Genomic DNA, 26,481 nt, shown 5'->3' with positions numbered 1-26,481 from the left:
TGGAGTTTGAGCATGTGTTGTTTTTGAAGGCCCAGATATAAGGCATTTTCGTAATCCAATCTAGCCATGGTTAGAATCATCACCAGTGTTTTTACTGCTTCCGGGGGAATGAAGGCGCTCACTTTCCGGATTGACTTAGTGTTAGAAAGACCAGAGAAGCAACCTTGTTGATCTGATGTAGAAAAGTCAGTCTGTCATCAAAGATGATGCCCAGATTCCTCACCTTATGGACGAGTTTGCATACCAGGAGACCACCAGTTCTGTGACCAAAAAGAGGTATCAGATCCCAACAGGAGAACCTCTATTTTGCTTCCATTGAGCTTTAAGCAGTTTGCACTCATCCATTGGTCTACGTGGGACATACACTGGCTGAAGCATTCAGTGGTTTCCTCAGAGTTGCTTGAGATGGACACCACTATTTGGATGTCATCCGCGTAGGAAACCAGCGAAAAGCCAAACTACCTGATGATATTCGCTAAGGGGGGTCACATATAAATTGAACAAAGTGGGGCTCAGTGAGGAGCCCTGCGATACCCCACACGGAAGCGTGAACTGCTCTGAGCAAGAATCACCAATCTGAACATATTGGAACCTATTGTTTAGATAAGATTTAATCAGATTTAGAGCAATTCTTGACTCCTCCCTCTAGGAGCCTTCTAATAAGAATGTCATGGTTCACGGTGTCAAAAGCCGCCGATAGATCCAAAAGGATCAAGGCGGCCTTGGCACCAGTGTCCAATATTGCCCGGAGCTCCTCTACTGCCATAACCAAGGCAGTCTCCATACTGTGCCCCTGTCGGAAACCAAATTATGAGGAATCCAACAGGTCTGCTGAGGAAACGAAGGCAGTGAGTTGGGAGTTTAAAAAAAATTCCGAGACCTTGGCAGGGAAAGGAATCCTCGCGATAGGTCTGTAGTTGCAGTGGTCGTTGGATCTAGAGTGGGTTTTTTAGTAGAGGAAGAATAGAGACCGTTTTCCACACGTCTGGGAAGATGCCTGAACTAATAATTTCTTTAAAGAGTATGCTGAGTTGCTCGCCAATACTATTGAGTGCCATTTGAAATATTTTAGGTGGGCAAGGGTCTGAGGGTGCTCCGGATTTTGTTGATCTGACTACCTGCACAATCTGTTCTGAGTTTGGGAGAATGAAGGAATCCACAACATTGACGGAGCACAGTGGAGTTGTAATGGGGGTGTCAGCTGGACAGTCAGTGCCCTGATCTGTGAGAGATTAAAAAATAGTTTGCACTTTGTCCTTAAAGAACCCTGAAAGTTGGTTGCAGAATGCCACACTGCTGTCCTCTTTTAGTGGTTCAGGTAGTTTGACTAGTTTATTTAAGGTTGCAGAGAGTACTTTGCTGGAGTTTCCTGCCTGCCAGATTTTCTCTGAGATTTGATATCAAATCAAACCAAACCAAACCTTAAAGTGATCCATTTCTACCTTTCGAGTAAAAATACCCTTGATGGAAAGCTGCATATTTTTACCATAGTAGTGTTGCTACAAGTTATTGTTGCCTTATTGTAGGCTTAGTCGGTACATAGGATATTTGTTGTCAAAGTTCAAATTCTGTTCTCAAATTCTCAGACAGCTGCTTTAGTTTAAAACCACTTGCACTGGAGCCCCACTGACCTTGTAAAGATGCCATAAAAACTAAACCCAAATCTTTCCTACTCTTCCAGCAGCTTTATATGATCAGAGTAAGCATGGTGATTAATTTCACCTAGTTGGAGGAAGAGGAGGAGCTATATACTGAGGGCATCGTTTGTAATGCGAACTGTCTCTAAAAGAAGTCAATACAGTAGACCGCCCATAATTTTATTTTTTTACATTTTGTGCATAAATATTTTTATTTTGCAGCATAAATGTTTAGGAAGGATTCTAGCTCTTGTGCCCACTCAATTCTGTAATGCACTTTACATTGACTAGGCGGTAAAGTATAAGAAACCCCATCACCAAAAAATGAACAGTTTCAAAAGAACATGTAATCAAAGCAAATCAGTGGCAAAGGCACAAGGGCCTCTCTAGGGTTTTACGCCCATTTTGTTAAGTGTCCCCACTCACACCCTAGAAAGAGGTTACAGCCTAGGTTTTACTGCTGTTAGAGGGCATTACCAATCTGCACACACCATGTGGAAGCAGGATTAAAAAATAAAACAATCAATTAAAGTGTCTTAGCTCCACTTTATGGCTTGCAATCAAATCAAGTGCCTTCTTTCCACATTGAGGCAGGCTGCCTTTCTCAGTCCAATTTTTCTGCTCCAAGTAGGCCTTCTCCTCCACCATGTGGGTATGGTATATTCATTCCTCTCAGGTACATTAGTAGCACTTCGGCGAACGAAAGCCCAAATCACATGGCGCTCACATGGTCAGAGAAGGCATGGGCAGAGTCCCACTTGTCGCTGATCACGGAGCACATACCATTGAGGAGGCGCAGCGCTTCTTGGGCAGTCATGGGATCCCGATCCAGCAGGTTTTGAGAGAGGGAAAGCAGCATTAGCTTGAGCCGGACTCCCCTTTGCTGACTATCCTCCAGCTTCTTCGCAAACTTGAGCAGTCCATCTGACTTGATGCAGTTTGAACTGGAAAGCACAGAAATAAGACATATGATCTTGAACAGAACTTGAACGCAGGCATCAAACAGCAGATTCAAAAAACAAGGAAATAAAGTTTGTTTTGACTTGTGTCATTCTTTCAGAGGGTCAGGCAAAAGGCATTAACAATCACAAAAATATTAGAATGCATATGTGTAATATTCTGTGCTGAAATACTAGAAAATGCTCAAATGACCATTTCAATTGTGATCATAGCTTCTAGGAGCATTAAGGCCAACATTAGAGAACAGAAAGCCTAAAATGTTGAAGTATTTTAAAAATCCAAAGATAACATTTTTTGCCAGTACTGTACTAAAGAATAACATGAAGAGACAAATTTCACTACATTATCAAGAATTTCGTATTTTTTACATCTAAATTATGAATTTTGTTGAAGCTTATTAACAGATATCAGATTACCTTTCATTTTATAGCAGCATTCTTAAAAATGCATAATAAAAAAGAAGCAAAAGAACCCCAAATGCTTAAAAATATATGTTAATGGGTAAAATATGTTCTGCATGCTCAATACTTGTAGGTAGTGCTAATGAGCTCCGAGGTATGCTCAAATCAAAATGTAATATTGGACTGCAGCAAAAAGATTTGCAACCAGAGTACATGATCTTGGTTGCCATCAAGTTCTTTTGGGTGTTAAAGGGAGTATTTCAATGTACTCTGCTTCACAAAGCCTAGATTCCTTGATCTTGCAAGCCATGAAATAACAAGCTGTTGCCTGTATTCAGGGAGGTGTTTCTCTTAGTGCAGTATTTAGTGGAAACAATACAAATTCTTTTAAGGCGCAGTCCGAGGTTAAGGAACAAGTTACTTACCTTCGGTAACGATATATCTGTAAGAAACATTAGTTAGGTTTAGATTCCTTACCTTAGAATTACCCCCTAGGCGTCAGATTGGGTCCGGAAATCTGCGAGTCGAAAGGTGGCGTCGGACGGCTCCGCATCTGTCATTGTCGCCAGGATGACATTGCGGGAGCTACTTAGATGCCGCCCTCATGCGCTGACGTCTGTTCTGTACACGACTTTACGCGCCAGAAACGCAGAGCCATGCAAGACACTGACCACTGGTGCACAAAACTAGGGCCCGGAAAGGATATCATTAACCCTAGAAATCAGTTGGCAGAACGGGGAGGATGGGTGGGGCGGTAAGGAATCTATAACTAACTTGTTCATCTGAAAGAAAAACGTTAGTTATAGATTCCTTACCTTAGAATAGATACCCCAGCAATACCAACCACGGAGGTGGGTCTGCGAACGAATATCACACCAGAAAGTCCAGGAGAACAGGAAAAGAAGCCATCTCCCTGGACTTGACTGTCAAGACAGTCGTGTTTTGTAAATGTGTGCAACGAAGCCCATGTAGTTCCCTGACAGATGTCATTCAGAGAAACGCCCCATTCCAGAGCAGTAGTTGCTGCCTTCGCCCTGGTGGAATGGGCGTGCAGCCACACTGAAGGTTCCTTCTTCACCAGAGAATAACAGGCTTTGATACACAAAACGACCCATTGGGAGATAGTCCGCTTGTGTACAGCTCGGCCTTTCTTGGTGCCCACGTACCAAACAAAGAGCTGGTCATCCACCCGGAACGGTTTGGTGCGGTCTAGATAAAAGGAGAGCCATGTTTTAGGCCCAGACGGTGGAGCCTCTCCTCTTTCGAAGGATGCGGAGGAGGAAAGAAAGTGGGCAAGGTGATGGTCTGCCCGATGTGAAAGGCAGTGACAACCTTGGGCAGGAAGGATGCACGAGTCCTGAGAACTATCTTGTTCGGATGGACAGAGAGGAAAGGAGGCATAGATGAAAGAGCCTGGAGCTCACTCACTCTTCTGGCAGATGTGATGGCAACCAGGAATCCAGTTTTAAGCATCAGGAGTCTCGAAAGAGTTGTGAAGCGGCTCAAAGGGAGCACACATTAAATAAGTCAAAACTTGTCCCACTGAGGCATAACGAAGGGAATAGGAGGAAAGAGATGAGTTATGCCTTTCAAGAAACGATCTACAACCGGGGACTTGAAAAAGAGAAGGCTGATATAGAAGCCGAAGGAAGGCAGAGATGGCCGAGAGATAGCCCTTGATAGTGCCTTGAGCAGAGCCCTGCTGGGCCAAAAAAAGAAGGAACAAGAAAACCTCAGAAAGAGGCGCAGAGAGGGGATCCACAGCCTTTGCTGTGCACCATGCCACAAATTTGTTCCACCTGCAGGCGTATACCGTCTGTGTGGAGGGGCGCATGGCAACCAAGATTACATCACAAACTTCGGGAGGCAGGTTAAAAGACGTCAACTGCCGCCGCTCAATCTCCATGCAAGGAGGTGGAGGCTGGACAGGTTCAGGTGGGGGACCATCCCCTGTTGCTGCGACAGAAGATCCTCCCGAAGAGGAAGGCAGGTCAGAGGATTGATGGCCATGTTGAGCAGCTCGGGATACCAGACTCTTCGTGCCCAATCCGGAGTCACAAGGACGACTTGGGCCCGGTCGCGCCTGATCTACTTCAGCACTCTGGGTAGAAGTGGTATAGGCAGAAAGGTGTACATCAGACCGCAACCCCACTCGCGCTGAAAAGCGCCACCTAGCACGTGCCGCCTTGGAAATTTCAACCCGCAGGATTGCTGATATTGCGCGTTCCCTTCGGTGGCGAATAGATCTCAAAGCTTTCCCCACTGTCGAAAGAGACCTTGCACCACCTCTGAGTGAAGACGCCATTCGTGATCCATCATGCACCTGTGTTAGTCGGCCCAGGTGTTCAGTGAACCTGCCAGGTGTTGACCCACCAGGGATATGTCCTGATGTTCCAGCCATGTCCAGAGGCGGAGGGCCTCCTGACATAGGGTCCATGACCCCACCCCGCCCTGTTTGTTGCAGTACCACATGGCGTGGTGTTGTCCGTGAACACCTGCACTACTCTTCACCGGACCATCAGGAAGGAATGCATTGAGTGCAAGACGGATCGCCCGGAGCTCCAGAAGATTGATATGGAGCACGGACTCCGCTTGGGACCAGAGGCCTCTGATCTCCACCTCTCCCATGTGGCCGCCCCATCCCAGAAGGGATGCGTCCGTCACCACTGTGTATTCTGGTTGGGGAAGGGAGAGGGATCTGCCGTTGACCCAATCCTCGTTCGTGAGTCACCAGTGCAATTGTCGTGCAGTGCCCTCCGCGATCTGGACGCAATCGGACAGATTCGCCTGATGCTGCGCCCACTGGAACTTCAGGTCCCACTGCAGAGCCCGCATATGCCACCTGTCATGATCGACCAGCAGGATGTAAGCGGCGCCGGTGGAGGTGTTATCAGGTCAACCGATGCCGATACGGATCCAGGCCTGGATCCAAGGGAGGCCTGCGGCACCGGGGCTGGAGCCGTCAGTGGAGAAGGCCTCGGTCCACCTACCGAGTCCGCGGGGCCCGAAGGCGCGCTGGCGGGTTCGAGCTGCCCAAAGATGGCATGCATTGCCTCGTAAAATTTTCGAAGCTGGGCAGGAGTCGCCCATGTCCCAAAAAGGGAGGAAAGCCCAGAGTCGACACTTTGGGCTCGGCCCGCACCCTTCGTCGCGTCAGCGGATTGACTATGCTTCTTCGACTTCTTGTGCTTTGACTTACCCAACCCCGTGTGCGAAGACTTGGAAGACTGATGGTGGCTCCGCGACCGGTACCTCGACCTCCCTCGAGACAGGGACCTCGAACGGCACGGAGCCGACTTGGGGTCGTTGCCACACTCCAGGCAAAAAATGCACATGCAGTGCAAATCCGCAACCGACAACAGTCGACTACAGGAGCCGCATGCCTTGAAGCTGGGCATCCCTACGTGCACCAGGAGTCGTAGACTCAAAGACGTCGACAAAAGTCGCTAAAAAAGTCAGTCAAACAGTGACTTGAGGTACCGCCCTCTCCGGATCTGCGCTGGCTGGCGTGGAAACAGAATAAGTAGCTTCCGCAATGTCATCCCGGCGACCAAGATGCCAACGACGGACACGGAGCCGACCGACGCCACCTTTCGACGTGCAGAGGTAATGCTGACAAAAAACTTACCGGATCCAGTCTGACGCCTGAGGGGTAATTCTAAAGTAAGGAATCTATAACTAACGTGTTTCTTTCATATATTGGTGTTGGTAAGCCCATCGTTTGTTCTGCAATTTTCATTGTGCAAATGGTTCAAGACTGGATATTAGGGTCTAGGTCTGGTGTTCCCGCTCTCTGTGCCACAAAGCTATACACTTTTGCCTGTACTATCTTACCGAAATATTCAGAAATTCTGCTTCCATTCTTTATCACAAAATAAATGCAATATTGCATTTAAGGTGGTTTCTGCTTTAACTGTTGTAGACCCTATATGGGTCAATGTGCAAACAGACGTTGACTTCCTGAAGATTTGGTTGCCTAAATGATCCTCACTTTGCCCTTTTTTCGGTGCCACCTCAGTCATAATTTTAGATTTATACATACGTTCCTTATATTTCAATGGCACACCTTTGAATCTCTACATTACAAAGCCAGGTTATAATACATTTTATTTTAAGTAGTTTTCTAAGATGTCATTCAATTATATTTATCATAATTGTCATTCAGCCAAGTGATTTGATTTCATTTATAGTTAAATCTGTTGTGATGTCAGCAAACATGGCTTTAGCCATTTGTGGACACAACATCGTTGTAGAACTTTCTCATGGCTGGAAAGGAAAGTAATAATATATTGTTTCAATATGAAATTACTACAATATCTATATGAAATCACAACATGTACTTATCACCTTGGTGCAGTGTTACTTCCTAATTATCTTTCCTTGAAATGGAACAATTCAAGTGCATTTGCGTAGACAATACTCTTCCTTATTTTAAATCAGATATGAATGTTTTATTCAATATAGCCCATCCTTTTGGTTGAAGGCACTGCTGCAATCTAGAAGAAAATGGTAGTCTTTTGCTACAAATGGCAGGCTTACACCTTGAAGTCTAGCAGAAGATCCTTTGGTCTTTAGGACCCCAGTCAGTATAGCGTTGTCTTCTAGGACGGTGCTCATTCTTACACCTCTAGAAGGAAGCTATAGCTACTGTCTTATTGGCAAGTATTTGCCTCTTCATGCAGTACCTGGGGGGAAAAGGAACAATTTGTGGGCAGATATTGTGGGTGTCTGGCAGCTTTCTTCTGGGTTGTCCCTTACCTGCCAGACTATGTGCTCTGTAGTTTGTGCCCTCTGCTGATCTACCCCTGAAAAGTGGGGCATATGGAAACTTATTGTATCGGCTAAGGACTCCCCTACCTCTCTATCTTTTGGATTGGTAGTATGCCACAAGAATTCTCATCATGGAAAACCACCCATCAAGGTTTTCTCAAATATGTGCACAGGCTGGAAGTCAGTGTGCCACAACCATCACTTCTTCCAACAGCAACTATTCCTCAATCTACAATCTTTGCACCGGTTTCAAGTCATGAATCATAGTAGCAAAGTAAGTTACTGTCTTGGGCAGCCATTTATTTAATGTGTTTCACAGACCACCTTGGATTCCCAACTTCTTCCTCTGGGGCATAAGTGATTGCAAAGTTTCTAATCTTTTATTATTTGACTTTGAAGAATCTTGATGCCAATCACAGATTCTGTTTGCAGTCTTACCATCTTCACAGAATGCATGCTACCCCATTCAACTAATGAAGTACATCTATCATTGCCCATTTGTTGAACTAGGCCATGCACCTTTTATGTACCTTTCTACTCTTTACTCCTGTTGCAGTAGGTCCAGAACCTCCTGATGCACACTATGTAAAGACACTAATTCCTGCTGCTTTCTTTACTGACAGTCACTCCCTGTAGAGGTCCTTACACTACGTGTCTTTCCATTTCTTTCATTGCCCTAATTTTAAGCCTTAAAAGAAAAGATTGCACAATATTAATGCACAACTGCACCTGCAATGAACACTGGGCCTGAACTAGACCGGGGACTGAGATATTTCAGTACATAGAGAAATGGAATTTAACATGAGAGCTGTTATTGCGCTATCTAAGCAGTGGGTGACATCTGAGATGTGTAACATGTGATTTGCATCATGTCTTATGGGAATTCTTCAGCCAGGTTTGTCGTCCTGTCGACCAGGGGTCTGGTGCCTGAGGATTTACCTGTTGCATCTTCTAGGAAATGGGGACCTCTATTGGCTGGTCTCAATTCTTCCTCAGCCCGATGTGTCTTTTCTCAAACTCACATGTGCAATAGATTGCCACACTAACCCAGTAAGTGTTTACCAAGAGCTTCACTTTCTCAATCAATTTGCTTTCATGGCGTTCGCTTAGGTTCTATGCCTCCACACTGTTCATTTGCAGTTCAATTCATTTTCTGCTTCCACGCCCACCTCACTCCTGACGCCTCAATCTGGACCTTTTTCTCCACCTCTGCCCTTTCCCCTCCCTCCTATTCAGTTTGTTCTTCCCAGGAAGGCGTGTCTTGCTCCTTGCTTTTTTGCCTCCAACTGTCGTGCTCCTTCTCTACCTATGCTTTTTAATCCATCTCTGTGGTATTTGAAGCGAACAAAGTAGCCCTGCTGTAGCAGGTTTGTATTGACTGCAAGTGTGACCATATTTCAAATTAGAGGCGGCGGAGCTCCTTTTAAAACATTAGAAGGTGAAAAAATGGTTGCTCATCGATAGCTAAAAGGGAATTTATTTGAATCAAATAATTTTTAAAGACATTTATAAAAATAAACACTCAGAATGACAATATAAAACACATCCGATTACCTAACATCCAGGCAATGAACCCGCGACAAGGAATCATCTGCAAAAATGTCTGCTAGCAAGATTAGTCCATCATTCCCTGAAAATGAAAGATTTGAGTAAAGCACTGAGCAGGAAAATCAAACACGAAGCTGTGCAACAATCAAAACAAGAGCACACATGCTCTAGAAATTCACAAACAAATATGAACTTTTTTTACCAAATTCAGTACAAATAGAATTGTCAGCTTGATAACCCATTTGTGCATTTAAAAAGAAATTTACATTAATAGTGTGCAGAGGTAATTACTTCAGATTCGCATTTACATGTGTATACTTGACAAGAAGCATTTACAGTTGAAACAAATTTGTTATGTCATGTTAAGTTGTGTTTTCCTGGCTTATGCTTAAATCATACCTTAATGCCATCTTGTCTAAAACGGACGTCACATTGTCATGTTTATTCTCAGTTTATATTTCTGCTGCACATAGTTCTCGTAAAAAGCCTGCTAGAGCTTTGTGCCATATTTTACCAGATCTTCTGCTTACACGCAGTAGTGCATTGATTCACAATGAGTCACTTTTGTTTATGCAACTAGTTTGTTCTAACAACTCCGGATGACATTAGGTCAAACGGGCTGAATCAATATTCATTTAGTGGGTTAATACTATGGTGGTGGGATATAAGACAATTTAAAATTCTGTAAAATGGTTTAATGAACAAGTAATTTTTTGCTCACATCATGTGATTTTGTAGTTCTAATTCTCTCTTATGGAGAGAATGGATAAACCCTTGAATTTGCGAGTGAGTGAGAGATTTTCCTGCTGGATGCCATAAGACTTCTTACTGATTTTGCTGCACATTTGTTACTCAGTCTATTTCTGATTTTGACTGTTATTCTGTATTCTTCTATCACTGAGGTCCTTCATGGCAATGCTTTTATGAATTTAAATGAGATTTGTTGCATTTGCACTTTATTATTTCTGTATTGTACATTTTGAAAATGTATAAACCTTTGAATTTGCGAGTGAGCAAGAGATTTTCCTGTTGGATGCTATCAGACTTCTTACTGATTTTGCTACACATTTGTTACTCAGTCTATTCCTGATTTTGAATGTTATTTCGTATTTTGCTATCACAGAGAGCCTTCATGGCAATGACTTTAAGAATTTAAACAAGATCTGTTTCATTTGCACTTTACTATTTGTGTTGTACATTTTGAATTTTGTAATAAACCTTTATGATTTTCTAGATTGCGCTCCAGAACTCACTTTTTGAGTTAGTCCTTTTTCTTTCCGATTGTATTTTGAAATGCTATTTTGAACCTAGTCTCTGGGACACATCGCTTAGTGATGCAAGGTTTAACTCCATCCCCGATCCACCAAACTCCTAGGCGCGCCAATGAGCTGTAAAATCTTAAAGGTGCAGCATGCTCACAAGTTCAGAACATTTTCCTGGATGTTCTCATTTAACATAGGTGCTGATATTGTCCACATATTTTCAATCAATAATAAGCTAATATCTCAATATGCTCTTGGGCTGAAATCTGGTAAAATTTGGGAAGTGGTAACAGAACTTTCCCAAACTTGACACATTAAGGTTTAAGTAGAATAAAACCAATAGTTATGAATGACTTATTAATTGCATGCATTACTTAGAATTGAAGAACACACTACTTCCCTTCGGTAATGTTCTTTCTGGTAGAGTCTCTGCCTAGCTTCAGACTCCTCACCTTTTGAATATTCTCCAGGTGTCAGACTGGATCTGAGAACTTTTCAGCAGTACCTCTGCGTGCCGGAAGGTGGTGCCATGCGGCTACGCACTAACAATGTTCCGTCCCAAAAATGACATGCATAGCCAATATACGTATCACTATCGAGCTTTTGAGACTATCCACTCCTCTAGATACGAGGCCCCATAAGTAAATTGGTTTGACCAGATTTCTAGACTTGGGATCCTATTAATGGACAGGGTTCAATCACAGAACAGGGAGGCTGGGAGGGTCGGTGATGAATCTGTGGCCACAGAGTCTCTACCGGAAACAGCGTTACCAAAGGTAATTAACTTTTTCTTCTGATAGAGACTTCTAGCTGTAGATTCCTCTCCTTCTGAATAGAAACCAAAGCAATACCCATTCGGTGCTAGGTCTGTGAATGGACTCAAAACAGAAGGTCCTGCAGGACCGAGAGGGTAAAAGCCTTCCTCAGCGAACATGACCGTCCAGGCATTAGTGCTCTGTGAACATGGGAAGGGACGCCTACGTAGCCACATGGCAAATGTCTAGGCCAGGACCCTGTGTGCTGAGATAGTGGTAGCAGATTTGGCCCTTGTAGAATAAGCACACAGTACTTCTGGAGGCTGCTTTTTGGCCAATGCATAGCAGACCTTAATGAAGAGCATGATCCAGTGAGAGATGGTTTTCTTCGGCGCTGCCTTGCCTTTTTCCGCTCCAGCATACCCCACAAAGAGCTGATCATCAACCTGTTAGTCTTTGGTATGATCTATGTTGAAGCTCAGTGCTCTCTTCAGGTCCAGGAAATAGAGTTTGGAGTGAGGCGGAGCATAAAACACTGACAAGCTAGTCGTTTGAGCAACGTGGAAAGGTGTCACAGAACCAGTTTGTCTGGGAAGAAGGTAGTGGACTGTGGATTAACACAAATAGCTTGAAGATCACTTACAGGCCATGCCAAGGTAATGAGGAGAACAGTCTTAATAGCAAGGAGCCGTAAAGGGCAGCTGTGAAGCGGTTCAACCGGAGTGCACATTAAATAAGTCAGGACTAGATTTAGGTCCCATTGAGGCACTACAAAGGGAGAAGGAGTGAACAAGTTTTGTAGCCCATTCAAAAATCAGATCACAACCAGTGACTTAAACAACAAGGGATGATCTTGCAACTGCAAGGCTGAAAGGTACAAAAGATAACCCATAATAGTGCCCAACGCAAAGCCTTAGTGGGTAAGAGACAGAGCAAACTAGAGAAAGTCAGATAACTTGACCTGGAGGGAGTCAAAGACACGTGCTACACCAAACAAGCGTATACAGTTTTTCAAGGGATGCCTGGCTACATATACCACCTCCAGAGGAAGGGCAAAGGTGTTCAAGCTTATTAAACTCAATTTGCAAACATGAAGGTGGAGATTGTGATGTCTCTGGTGCAGAACCCTGCCCTGTTGTTTCCACAGCAGGTCCTCCTAGAGGAGCAGCCAAAATAGAGGACAGATGCTCAAGGAGTTCTGGACAGCAAACTCTGTGGCCAATCCGAAGCCACGAGGAAAAGATTGGCTCAAGTTGGCCCTGATCTTCTTGAGAACTCGAGGCAGGAGTGGTCTCGGTGGAAAGGCATACAGGACTCCTGAATTTCACTCAAGTCAGAACGCATCTCCAAGCGAGAGATGGCTTGGAAACTCCAACATGCAGAAGTGCTGACATTGTGCTTTCTCTGCAGTGGTGAAATGATCTAGCCAAGGTTCGCCCCATTTGCTGGAGAAAACCCTTGCCACCTCAGGGTGTACCTGCCCCTTATGATCAGCTAGGCATCAAAGGCTGAGCTCGCCCACACTAGGACTCAGATTGTGCCAGGTGGTTCAACATCAGGAAAATTCCTTAGCAGTCCAGCCATTTCCACAGGCGCACGGTCTGTGACCCCCACCCTTGCTGTTTGTTGAAGTGCCACATGGCAGTGGTGTTATCTGTGAGCACCTTTACCAGCCTCCCATTGATGGATGAAAGGTAGGGTTTCAACGGCAACCAGATGGCCATCAGATCGGAAAGTTGATGTGGAGATGGGACTCTGTAGAGACCAGTGGCCACTGATTGCCACTTCGCACAGATTGCCGCCCCAACCCAGCAGCGAGGCATCGGTCACCATTGTCAGTTCTGGCCAAGGAAGGTAGAGAGGTCTACTGTTGATCCAACTGCCTGACAGCAACCACCGCTGCAGATCTTTTGCAATCTCCTCTGAAATCTAAACCCCTAGATATTGAGTCCACTGGGACTTCAGAGCCCGCATATGCCACTTGAGGTGTGTGACCAGCAGGATGCAGGCAGCCATCAGTCCCAGCAGCCTGAGAGTCTACCTCACTGAAATCCAGGACAAAGGCTGAAAGATCGGGATCATAGCCTAAATGTCCTGGACTCTTTCCCAGGCGAAAAGCATGAAACCAGGAAACTGAACCATGGCCAGAATGGCGCCAATAAAGGGGAGTGCCTGAGAAGGAGTCAGGTGTGATTTTGGCAGATTGATAGTGAACCCCAAAGATAACTGGAGGTTCACTTTAGTCTGGAAGTGGTTGACGACTGCCTGGGGTGAGCCCACCTTTAACAGCCAGCTGTTGTGGTAGAACAAGACTGGCATCCTAACCTTCTAAGGCACGCTGCCGACGCCGTCACTTTTGTAAACACCAGAGAGGCACTGGTGAGCTCAAAGGGAAGCACAGGGAACAGAAAATGCTCCTGCACACCATGAAACTCAGATAGCGACAATGGGCTCTGAAGATGGCTATATGGAAATAGGTATCCTACAGGTCAAATACTACCATCCAGTCTCGAGGGCAGACACAACCTGGGCCAGGGTGAACATTTTGAATAAATCCATCTAGAGGAATGTGTTGAGAGAACGCAGGTCCAGAATCGGCGGAGGTCTCCTTCGTCATTCTTGGGCACCAGAAAGTAGTAGGAGTATCAACCAGGTCTTACTTCTGGCACTGGCACCCTCTCAACAGCCGCTTTGGCCAAAAGGGTATGCGCTTCCTGCCACACAAAGGAAAGGTGGTCCCCAGTCAGTCACAAGGGATATGGTGGAACATGCACTGGGACGGAAAGGAAGGGTAATGGATATTCCCTGCGAACAATCTGTATGAGCCACCGGGTCACTTTGTCCCTGTAAGGGCACATGAAAGAGGTTCGAAAAGTGAGGCCGCATAGAGGGGGTGAGGGTATAGACCTGGTGGCATGCTGACCTTGGCAACTTGGCTTCAACTGTTCCCTGGGGAGGCTGGAGGAAAGGTAGATAGATAGACCTGTCACGGTTGGTGAGGTGGGTTGGAGAGGCCCAGAGAGCTCTGCTCGCTTTAAAACATTCGAGAGTGGAACGAGCTTTGTCCCTGAACAGGCGAGTCCCATCAAATGGCATGTCCATCAAGGAGGACAAGACATCATCGGAGAACCCAGTCGATTGCAGCCATGCATAGTGGCAAATGGCAACACTGATGGCGACGGAATCGGTGGTGTCCAACTGACAACGAATTATGAAGAGGCTGACTCATGACCAACTTGTACTGACAGACAGCACAGGGGGAAGTTCTTCAGGCATACTAGGGAGGACTTGAGCAACTGAGTCCCAAGGGATGTGAGAGAATCTTCCCAACCTGGCATTCCCTGAGTGGAGGGCCAAGCTGGTAGAGGAAAAGACATGTTTGCCGAATGTTTTCACTCATTTAAATTTCCGACCGGGGGAGAGGAAAGTTTGCACCACTAGGCGTTTTAGTGAGGGGTGCTGCGAGGAAAAAATAGCTGGATTGTCTGAAGCAGGGTGATGAAGCATAGCGATTTGTCGAATGACTCGTGGGCCAGAGCACGTCTTTGCCCAAACCCCTAAGGTGTCCGCCAAAACCCAGTTGAAAGGAAGGAGCAGCTCCAAAGAGGTCTGCACTGGATGAAGGACCTCGGGAAATAGATTTGTCTTAACCTGCGCTAGTTTGAAAGCTGGAGGTCAAGAACTTCGGCTGCTCTACGCATCACCATGGCTTAGAAAGCGGATTTCCTCTGTGGCTAACCCAGGTGAGAAAAGAGATCGGTCTACTAGGTTTCATCAAGGCCACTAGCCTTCTACAAGTCCTCGTTCCAACTATCATCCTGGTAAGGACGAGCAATCTCAGAACCTGGGTCAGTCATTATCCGAATCTGTCACAAAAAGGGAGTGCAGAAAGTGCTGTCTGCCCTGTGGCAAATTAAGTAGAGGAAGTGGTGCCTCGGGCAGATTCAGGCACAACTTCAGAACTATCGGAGACACCTCCTTTTGCATTGGTTATGTCGATGCGCCTTAGGTTGGTGTGGGTCTTGGTGCTGGAAGTAAGAAAAGAGCCGGAGGCAAAATAGGCCCGAAGGGTCCAAATGGCACAGTGGGCCAACCCACTTGCGGTATCCAAGGTTGAAGGCCTCTCGGCTCCTTGGGACCCAGAGGCATGCCATGCTAGAGCGAGTCAGCTGGGATCCTCGTTGCTAGAGCATAGGTGAGCAGAACTAGCCGCAGCATCAGTTCCAAAGTTGGCAAACTTAAGAAGCGAGACCTAGAAGGGTGGTACCACCACCGCATCTGCTCAGGTAAATGCCCAATTGGAATCTAGCTTTGAGGCATTTATTTTGAATACCTGAAACTTGCTTGGTGACGCAAGATTTTGACTTTCCCTGATGGCCTTTGGATCCACTGACCCACAGTCACTGCAGGCCTTGGAGTCGTGGTCTGACCATAGGCACACCTGATGGGGATCCGTCACAGATATTTGTGTGCGACAGTTCCTACAGGGCTTAAAACCCATCGTCGTGGTCTGACAATAGGCACACCTGATGGGGATCCGTCACAGATATTTGTGTGCGACAGTTCCTACAGGGCTTAAAACCCATCGTTCAACCATTCAGGGCTTACAAACTGCAGTTTTTGGGGGTGACCTCTTTTGCACCTTAAAGAAATGCTCGAGGTAACATCTCAGAGAAACAAAGAGGGCTACGGATCCACTTCTAGAGGCACAGAACGAAAGGAACGGACTTCAGCGAGCGGGAGTGGCGCCTATATAGGCTCTGCACATCATTTCCGGACCAGAAAGGCATCAGTGCGAAGCTGCTTGTAGGAAGCGGGCTCTGTATCTGGTATGCCACCAGGGTGCAGAGAGTCCAGGGGTTCCCCAAAAGTGAACAAGGCTCAATGTAAAACCAAAGAGCTCTATTTAGTGGTAGTGTGGATGAGCAGCCTTAGGCCTAACACAGAGGAGTGTAAGACATTTATTGCAAAACATTGTTTGGCGAGCAGGGCCAGGAAAACAAACTGCATCAAATGGAAAAAGCAATAATGAGACGGGTAATGACTTATCAAGGCTTTAGAAATGACCAGTGGCTCCAGACCCTGCTCCCATATTTCTCCCAAATCTGCTCACTCCTCTCTTTCTTCCTCTCCATCTGTCCTTACTTCCCCCACTAACACAACCATCCTCTTAAAGAACAGAAAAGTTCCGCACAGGGAACAGGTCTCAGTGTTATGGGAAACCAAGATGATATTTCTGAGGGCTTAAAGAATGAGATTTAATTAAAATGTTGCATTGAATAAAATGGTTGAGAGCTTAGTTAAAAGGTCTGCATGTTGCAACAGAGTTAGCAAGGTTTTGAGAGTAACAGGTTTTAAAAATCTTTGACCAGAGATACATCGGAGTGCGAACGTAAATGGGGATATTGATTAGGTGAGCAATGTCTTGTTGGATTCTGTGAATACCAGGTTTTCAGCCTGGAGTTGAGGGCTAGGTAGCCGGGTTTGTTCAGGATAAATCAAAGAAGGTTAGAACAACATGAAAGAGCTGTTAAGGATCAGGGGTGGGGCTTGAGTCTACATGGAACAATTTAGCGGTACCATTTTTGAGGTTTGGATTGTGAGGAAGTTGTTGCTGCAGGCAAAAATAAGAAAGTCAAGTTTTCTTATTGCATAAAGGGCTATTATGTCTGCTTCAGGGACAAGGTTTATGTTAATTATAATGAGGGATAACAGCAGTTAATAGAGCCTTTGCATCAATTAAAAAAAGGTCACAAAAAGGAACTCCAAGCTTTTTTTTGTTACATGTACGTAAAACTAAAGAATGCTGTTGGGAGACAGAAAGGAGTTGTTAAAGGTGAAGCTCACATGGGGGATATGGATTCAGGGTGTACCAAATAAGAATAATGTGGTGTTCCAGGGATAAATATTGTTGAAGCAGTGACTACTGATGTAAGACAGTGATGGTGTGAGGCAATCAGGCAGAGACAATAAGAAGACTTTGAACTCAGAGCCTGCACAGATTTACTCTGGAGAATGTGTGGGAAGTGATCGGTTACCTCATGCACCTAGGGAAAGATATCAATTTGAGCTGTGCAAGGTGTGTCTGAAGCTTTATTTCACTGAAAATTTCTATAGCTCATCTCTTTGCGCTCCTGGAGCCTGGAAAAGAGAGATGCAGTTTCCTTGGGCTGAAGCTTCCTGTGAGGTAGGGTGATGCTGTATTTGTGAGACAAAGGGCATATGTACCCTGCTCTTGTACACAAATCTGAGTTTACTCTTGTCCCAAGTATTTCACTTTTTACTTCCCAATTGTTAGACCGGGCCCTCTGTGCAGCGTAAATGTAAATGTAAATGTTGTAGACTTGTAAAGCGCACAGCTACCCCAGCAACGGGGTGTCCCAGCGCTGTAGACCGCTGGGGAACCCATCCTGGCTATCCCTGTGAGATGGTCCCTTTCTGGGTATCTCCAAGGTGAAACCAGGCATCCCCGGCGTCTGTGGGGGGCCGTTGTAGAGATGAGGCAAGCTTAATGCCCAGAGTTGTCGAGTGTGTTCCTGGTTAGAGTAGGTACCGAGGCGAGAATTATCGAGTCCGTTTTGACCCTGGTCCACGACCCTGCCGCGTTGGGAATTGAACCCTGGTCCCTGGCCGATTCTCTGCTTACGGGTCTGCCGCCACTAACTAGTGAGCCACACCTCTCCACGTCCAAACCTTTTGCCTTCACTCCATTTTATTTTGCTGAACTTGTTTTTGTTGGCCATAGGACTCTGCACACTTTACCACTGCTAACAAGTGCTAAAGTGCTTGTGCTATCTCCTTAAAACATACTGAATTACCTTATCTCCAATTGGCATATTTAATTTACTTATAAGTCCCTAGTAAAGTGGTACTACAAGTACCCAGGGCCTTTAAATTAAATGCTGCACTGATTGTGCCACCCACCTAAGTAGCTCGGTAAACATGTCCCAGGCCTGCCACTGCAGTCTGTGTGTGCAGTTTTAAACTGCCAATGCGACCTGGCAAAATAAACCTTTTGCCCAGACTAAACCTTTTTTTAATACAAATAAGTACCCCTGGACAGCCCACAGGACAGAATTCAATGTATATACTTTTAAGTTTTACAAAAATCTCCTAGTAGTGAAAAAGTCTTACATTTGTTTTGCACTACTTCGAGGCCTAGTTCTCCCATAGGATAACATTGGTATCACCTTATTACATTTAACAAGTGTAATTTCCAAATGGGAACAGGTAATCACTTCATGTTTGAGATCTCTGAAATACCAATTTAAAATCTTAACTTATGGTAAAGTCCTATTTTAAATTGCAATTCTAAAAATTCCACTTTTGCAAAGTTGGCATTTTTCTGCCTTAGCCATTTAGTTATAGTAGCCGGTCTCTAGTCACATGACTGGGTGTAGTTGACAGTTGGCCTTTGTGTATTACTCCCAGACAGCCACACACAATTGGGAGATTAGGTGTGACTGGATAGGCCATCACCGGCAGAATAGGAGGGAGAAACTGGGCCCATCCCCGCTCACAACTGAATAGGATGTGTCCTGACTCCACACAAAGGGCTGCATACGACCCTGTAGTTTGGAGCCAGGGCCAAGAAGGCTGGTTATCTGTGCTCTTCAAACGCATGTCTCTATAAGTTTCTCCCCATTTCAAAGGCACAACTGTGTATAAATACTGTCCCTCAGACACCAACTCTTCAGTGCACTTCTAAAGCCTGTGGATACTCTGCCAGGAAGAAGGACTGCCACTCTGCTGGACTACTGCCTTTGTGTAATGCTGCTTTGCTGTGCTGACCTGCTGACCTCTTGCCTGGGTGGGAAAGACTGGACCTACATCTCTAACTCAAGAGTAACTCCAAGGGCTAGTTGGCTGGTCTCCTGATCGGAAGCCTCAGGAACATAAAAGGCTTCCAACCCCTATACACTTGCACCTAGACTCTACCATCTGAGAATATATCCTGCCAAGTGGTACCACACCAGTCCAGGACCCTTGGAAGTGGGCTTCAGGTGCTTTGCCAGCCTCTGTGAAGACAGCTGAACCAACGCATCTCCTCTGCTGTGCGGCGCAACCCTGAGCAAAATGTACATATCGCCGCTGCTGCATCGATTGGACCCATCGCAAAGGCATACATCGTGCTGCAGCCTGCATTGTATTTGGAACTGCTGCCGGGTGACTCATCCTCTGCGCAAGCCCTCGCGTCAGACACTGCATCGCAGCTCCTCAGAACCGACACACCGCCCAGACTGCGTGATGCATTCCAGATTCCAGACTTTACATCACACTCTATCATCAATGAGATTTCAATGACGAGAGAACAGGAGATTGCACCACATCTTACCCGCATCTCGGAAACCTTATGCATCGCTTTGGCTGGTTGACACATTTTCGACGCAGACCCATGCAACGCTCCGCAAACCAGGATTGAAGGTACTTTGTTCAGCGGGCCTAAATGGGTCCCTGTAGTCAGCCCATGCTCCATTGCAGTCGGCCTGAACTTGTGACTGTCCTGGTCTGGTGCAACCAGATATTCACAGGTGGTGCTTTACACCTTTTGGCACAAATTTCACTAAATAATTGAGTATCTCCAGTTCTACTGATTAGAGATTTGTTCCTTTGGTCTTGTTTCATTTATTACAAATTATTGTTCTAACTCTGTTTTTGGCTCTTTTGTGGTGTGTTTTCACTGTATTACTGTTTGAAGGGTTGCATACATACTTTACACATTACCTCAGAGTTAAGCCTGCCTACTATGTGCCAAGCTACTCAAGCGTTGAGCACAGGTTAATTTAGTTTACTTGGGACTTCACCCCGAGAAGAAACGTGGTTGCTGCTTGAAAAGGCTTTCACCCCTCCTCAACTAGCAACCCAAATTCTTACACTAATGATAGGAGGGGGTGCGGGGGGGGGGGGGGGGGCGTTTCTTGATCCAACTTACTGTAGCACTCCAGGATGCCATGGCACAGGCTGCTTTAGCAGTCTGGGCAAAATAGGAACAAACTTGAATATTATGTCTAATGACTCCAGTGGTGTGAATTAATTTGGGCATAAGCTCTTACAATATAGGTTCCTTACTAGATGCTACAGTACAACGGCAATCAAAGGCAAATTGCAGCCTTAGGTTGTTACATCATGCCCAACTTCCCAATGCCTATTCTTTTCAGAGTATGGTCTTGTGTTTAAATAGAAATTTATGGTACTTTCACTACTAGATAAAAGTTGTACTTCCCTTTTCTAGATGCACAATTTACCCCCATCCCCAGCTATATTTCATAGTTGATCGATCTAGCACTCTATATTGTGAATGAAGAAGAGCCAATACAATTACCAAAAGATATGTGGCAACACAACCATGTACAGATGAAGTAATTTTTGGAAGCCTCTGATGATGACATATTGAAGAGCTGATGGAAACAAAAGGATGGGGATCATGACTGCTCAATGAGAAGTTGGAAGTTACAAAAATAGATTGTTATAGGCGGACGCTGCTTTCAACAGCTCTTATGCACCTTGCCACAAATTCAACGCATGTGAGCTATGGATAGACTATTTTTTATTTACACTGCAAGGGAATGCTGTAATAATCTTTCTTTGTACTTGTCCTGTTCTTTAATAAGATGTGTGTTGCCTTTATTTTGGAAAATAAAAATAAAGCTTAATGAAAAAAAAGAAACACCTAATGCCCATCAGGAGTATTTTACTGCAGCAGTGGGTGGAGCGAATTCTGTTAATTTCTCTATGCGTGCTTGTGTGTGTTTGTATAGTGTGTTTGGGGGATGGGGAAAGGTTATCTGGTAATAACTGTGGTAGCAGGGGATGGTTTTGATGCAGGAAGCGGGGTTGCAAGGATGGTGTTGTGGACCAGAGATTTAGTGATGAGAAAGGAAATAATTACTTCTAATAATAGTTTTGTGGCCTGGGGCAATTCTAGATTCATATACTGTCCAATATTCCATCATCTAGTTGTTGGACATGTACAAACACTAAAATAAATGTTTACAATGGCGTTCATGTAAGCCCATAATACCCCACAAAGCAATTGCCATCCTTAGATTCTACTTTTCTTGATGGACATATTTGAAGTAATAAAGAATGTTAATTTAATATTACAGTCATTCTGAGTTGAAGGTGCTCCTGGGTTAACCTATAATGTCTTCTCTGCTAATGAGTAATATAATTGGGTAGGTCTCACAATCTTCGAAGCAATTTTCCCATTGTTACAGACTTTCCAAACATTTGTGGTACATTTGACAGAAAAGGTTGGTATGACTGCCGTGTGGTGTGAATCTTTTCAATTAAATAAATGAGTATTCTTCTGGCACTTAAAACAATGATGATTGACTTGCCCAGGTTTAGTAAATATTACTACTTAACATTCTGCACTTGTTGATGGGCATGTGGTATGAGTGGAAACGTGGAGTAATCATATGCAAAGACGCTGACCAACTGATATCATGCCCTGTGGCTGGGGGTGAGAATACCGAGAAACAATGTTGACATTTAATTGCTTCCGTTTGCTGTGAAAAGGTCACCAGGAGTGTGATCTTACAGACTGATATCATCTAAGATTGGTTGCACTAGTCCCCCCCACAAACCCCTAGGCAAAACCATGTCTGTTTTCTCAAAGTGTTGACAATTACATTGATTTCCCCTTGCAGCTTATCAAAAATCTAAGGTACTTATGATGTGCATCTGGTGCCTCAATTGTGAAAATATGCATCCCTGAGATTAATTATTTCCAAAAGGTTGGCCTGATCTAATAATAGGATGACATAATACAAGGCAGTCATTTTCAATTCTAAAGAGGCAGATAGACAGATGAGGGATCTAATGGGCAATGAGACCTGAATTGATCAAAGATTGCCATCATTTTTTTTTTATAGGAAAGGCAGTTAAGACATTCCTTGCACCCCCTATTCTCCGATACAGATCATGAAACAGAACCTTTTGTATGCAACTCCTTCGTAAGATTGTCTGGACTACTTCCATTAGCAAAGGTCTATGTGCTTTATTTTGGAGATAGTTTTTTGGAGACACTGTGTACAATACCTTTGTTAAACAGTCTGTACCTCCTGATGGTCTGAGGTCATTTCTTCCATTGCTCCAGAAAGAACCGCTGACTTTCTCTAACTAATGTTGCAGGATTTCTGAAAATCTCCTTATCTTTATAGATAAAACGAGGGAGCACGAGTAAGTCCTGCCTCCTGTGTTTCAGAGAGAATAAAGTTCCAAAGACAAAACAAGATTCCTCTGCCTCGTTGTCCATCTGTGACCCCATAGCATAGGTCTATATATCACTTTGTATTACAATGAGGTAAACTAAAATGTCGGAGGGTGAAGAAGATTAGTTGAGATACACATCCTGCTCATGATCTAGAGAATCTATAGGGCACTCCTCTTAGAACCTCTGTTTTGCTCCTGATCAGAAGAATAAAGCACATGCATGAGTTCTTATTCATTTTTCCATTTTACAGTGGCAAGTAAACCGGGACCTCTGGTTGATTCTCTGTAGAATCAGTTTCCTCAGTTGGTTTCTCATTGCTTGGGCTATTTAGAATTCTACATGGGTCTTTTTAACCTCAAAAGGTAAGTGTGGTTCGGTACAGGCTATATTAAAAAAGAAAAGTTCAATGTTGAAAGTCTTCGTGACTCTGATATAGGGTTTTGCCAAAAATTAACTTTCCGCATCAAAGGTCCTTTGATTTAATCTTGGTCGGTTGTGGGAGCGGCACGCGGCGCAAAACAAGATGGCCGCCTAATACGGAGCTCCGGCCTGCGACGGGAAATGCCACAGTGATTCCTTTGGTTCCAGCCCCCTTTTTAGCTTGAGCTTAGCTTTTTCCGATTTTGCGTGGAGTTAATTTGAAGATTCTTTTCTCCTCATTTGTGGCCGCCATTTTGAATTTTCACCAATGTTGATTCTCTCTACAATTGCCTCACTTTGGCAGCTTAATTTGGTAGCTTACACGCAAGTAATACTCCCAACGTTTACTTTTTGCCTTTTTATTCTTGAAGCACACTACATTACCAAATCTTCTTTATGCTGAAAAGATACACTTCTAATTCCCTACAGATTTCTGGCTTTTTCTCTGTCCGTTACCTATGGGAAGGAGTAAGAAACTGCTTTTTATTAATAAAAAGTCTAATATTAGTACTTTGGATTCCTGCGCTTCTCATACTACTTCCCCAATACAAAGTACCGGCAAGATGGCGCAATCTAGTTCTTCAAGATCAGTGGCTTCGCCGACTTCATCAATTAAATTGCAAACTTCATCCTCTTCCACCAAACGTCTTAAGCAGGATCCTCCTTCACCGAAATATGTCTCGCCTGCTTCCTTGGACACTGTACTGGATGAAATACGTGCCCTTCGTCCATTTATTGAGGAAACAATTTCTCGTCTGCATGTCTTAGATACTAAATGGACATTCATGGAGTCTAGTATTTCTACGGTGGAACAACATTTTGTAGAACTATATGACATGTCTGTCAAGGTTGCTACCCTAGAGAAGGAGGTCCTCCTGTTGAAGATATCTGCTGAAGATTTCGAGAACCAAAATAGACGCAATAATCTTGGTTTATATGGTTTTACGAAGGGCTTGGAAGGTGACGACCCTGTTAAATTCTTTTCCATCTTTCTCCCACAGCTTCTGGACCTTCCTCCATCTACAAACCTAAGTATTCAGCGAGCTCATAGGTTGGGCCCTCGTTTGACATCTACGTCAGCTCCAACGAAACCAAGAGGTGTAATCTTCCTCTTTTTGAAATTTACTGACCTTCTACAAGTTTTAAACGCTGCCAAACCCAAAAAACAACTTACTTGGTCTGGTTCTAAATTATTCATCTCTCAGGACGATTCTTCGATAACTGCCAAACGTCGTAAGGATTTTCTTGATCTTTGTCCTGCTCTACGCACAACGGGTGCAAGATATGGATTATTTCATCCATGCTTACTTAAGGTTACTTTTCAAAACAAAACGTCCACCTTTGAGGATCCAGTAGACTTGAGAAAATTCATTCATTCTCACTCCACAACGTCGATGGAAATTGCTTGCCGTTCTTCCTCTGCAACTTCAATACCTTGACTGATTTCGCTCATTGTAATATGGTTCTACGTAATTTAATCTGATACTTTTTCCCTACAGGTTGTTTATTGTTTGCCCACATTTGTTTGTTGATATCTGTTCTATAGTATGACATTCTTATTTGTTTCTTCTGCTTTTATCTTCTCACAGAATTTGTCTTTGGCATTTCCTTATGTATCCGTTTCCTGCTCGTTTTATACACCTCCCTGTTGTGGTTCGTTACTCCTGTTTGGGTATGCCTTCTTCACTTGTGTCTCGCCACTCATTTTTTCCTCTAGTCCCCTCCCTAAAAGATACGTATTACAGTTGTTAATCTCCCTTTTCTTATTCTTATTGTTGTTACATATTCCTTTTTCTTCAATGGTTAACATGTACTGTATTTTCTTATTGTCTCTTCTATTATGCCCTTTTCTTTCCTATTTCTCTTCTTCACCATCTTCATTCAATACCTTTCTCTTCTCTTTTTTCTTCTTTTTTTCTTGCGTCAATGTTGATCATGCGATTCTAGTTTTTACTCACTCTACATTCAAAGTTATCACATGGAATGTAAAAGGTTTTATTAATCCCATAAAGAGGCAGAGAATACTATTCCATTTAGCTACATGTATGTATGTATGTGTGTTCTTATATAGCGCTCGACTTACCCTTTACATACAATCCTGATCTAGTTTTACAGCAAGAGTCTCATCTGACAGAGTCAGAAGCTTTGAAACTTAAAAGGCAATGGGTGAGGTTAGTCTTAATATCGCCTAAGACTACAAAGAAAAATGGGGTATTTATTTTAGTACACAAACGTTTAAAATGTTCTGTTATTTCTAGGGAAACTGATTCAGACAGTAGATGGTTATTCGTCAAGTTGCTCATTAATAATATTTTTCTTACAGTTTTTAATATTTATGGTCCAACTCAACCAAATTCTTCCTTTTGGCCTAATATCACAAAAACATTTATTCAACATAAAGATGAGTTTTTTATTTTGGGTGGTGACTGCAATCAGGTCATGGATCCTTTCAATGAACAACACTCTCAAGTTAGTTTTATACCACACAAAACCCACTAACAATTTCAAAATCCATATCCCAGACCCATCTTATAGACACATGGAGACTCTGTAATTCTGACATCTCTGAGTTCTCCTTTTTTATCTCCCCCTCATGGTACTGTCATGATTGGACTATATTTTTATTTCTTCTGCCCTAACACAGAACCTTATTTCCTCCTCAATTGAACCCATTGTCATTTCTGATCATGCCCTGGTTGTTGTTTTAGATTTGCTCCGATCACATCCCAAATCTTCTAGATGGAAGTTTAATAATTCCCTTCTGCAGGATTCAGCTTTCTCCTCCTCCTTGTCCTTTACAGAAGAATTTGTTATTTTAAATTAGTCTCCCCAAACCTCTCCTTCACTACTTTGGGTCACTTTTAAGGCAACAGCTCGTGGCTTTAGTATAGATTATGTCTCCAAGAAAAAGAAGCATTTAGTTAGTCAGCAAAAAATCTTGCTAGCTAATATTAAACGTTTAAAGCATCACTTCTATACATCCTCTTCTGATTCTCCCTTACAGGAGCTTGTTCATGCCAAACTCTATTTTATTAAAACAACTTCCGAGAACGCCTCTTCGGTTCTTCTCCGCTCGAGCGCTTGGTATTATGGCGGTCGTAATAAAGTTAGTTTCCCAGGAGTTTACTATCTTAAATCTTGGAAAGAATGCGTATTGATAAACTCTATTCACTCTTCGGATGGGAAAATTCTTTTCAAAGACCAAGACATCTTAAATGAATTCAATGAATTTTACAAAACTTTATATACCCCAGAGACCACTCCACTTCCCTCTTCTATTGACTTGTATCTTAATCAAGTTTCACCCCCTTCTCATGCAGACCTTGATTTTGGATCTCTAGAATCTGATCTGTCTATCCAAGAGATCTCTCAATCCTTGAATCTCCTTAAGAAGAAAAAAAAAACAGGTCTCGATGGTTTTACGGTGGAATTCTTTCTACATTTTTCACATCTTCTTTTTCCTAAACTTTTACAACTTTTTAAATTTTTTCACACTAATGGTAACGCACA

General features: G+C 43.9%; 1 protein-coding gene across 1 annotated transcript in view; it reads right to left on the bottom strand.

Moving 5' to 3' along the window:
- Positions 1–1,801: 1,801 nt before the first annotated feature.
- Positions 1,802–26,481, bottom strand: part of LRRC41 (leucine rich repeat containing 41) — a 229,010-nt gene continuing 204,330 nt past the window's right edge. The window contains exons 9-10 of the mRNA XM_085602751.1: positions 9,323–9,398; positions 1,802–2,581 (exon numbers count right to left, since the gene is read on the bottom strand). Coding sequence (XP_085458877.1) covers positions 2,350–2,581; positions 9,323–9,398 — 308 coding nt within the window. The 3' untranslated portion in view covers positions 1,802–2,349. The remainder of the gene's footprint in view (positions 2,582–9,322; positions 9,399–26,481) is intronic.

The sequence above is a fragment of the Triturus cristatus genome, chromosome 4_2, assembly GCF_964204655.1.
Source record: "Triturus cristatus chromosome 4_2, aTriCri1.1, whole genome shotgun sequence".
NCBI lineage: Eukaryota > Metazoa > Chordata > Amphibia > Caudata > Salamandridae > Triturus > Triturus cristatus.
Note: the sequence above shows the minus strand (reverse complement) of the source record. Positions and strands in the feature narration are given on the sequence as shown.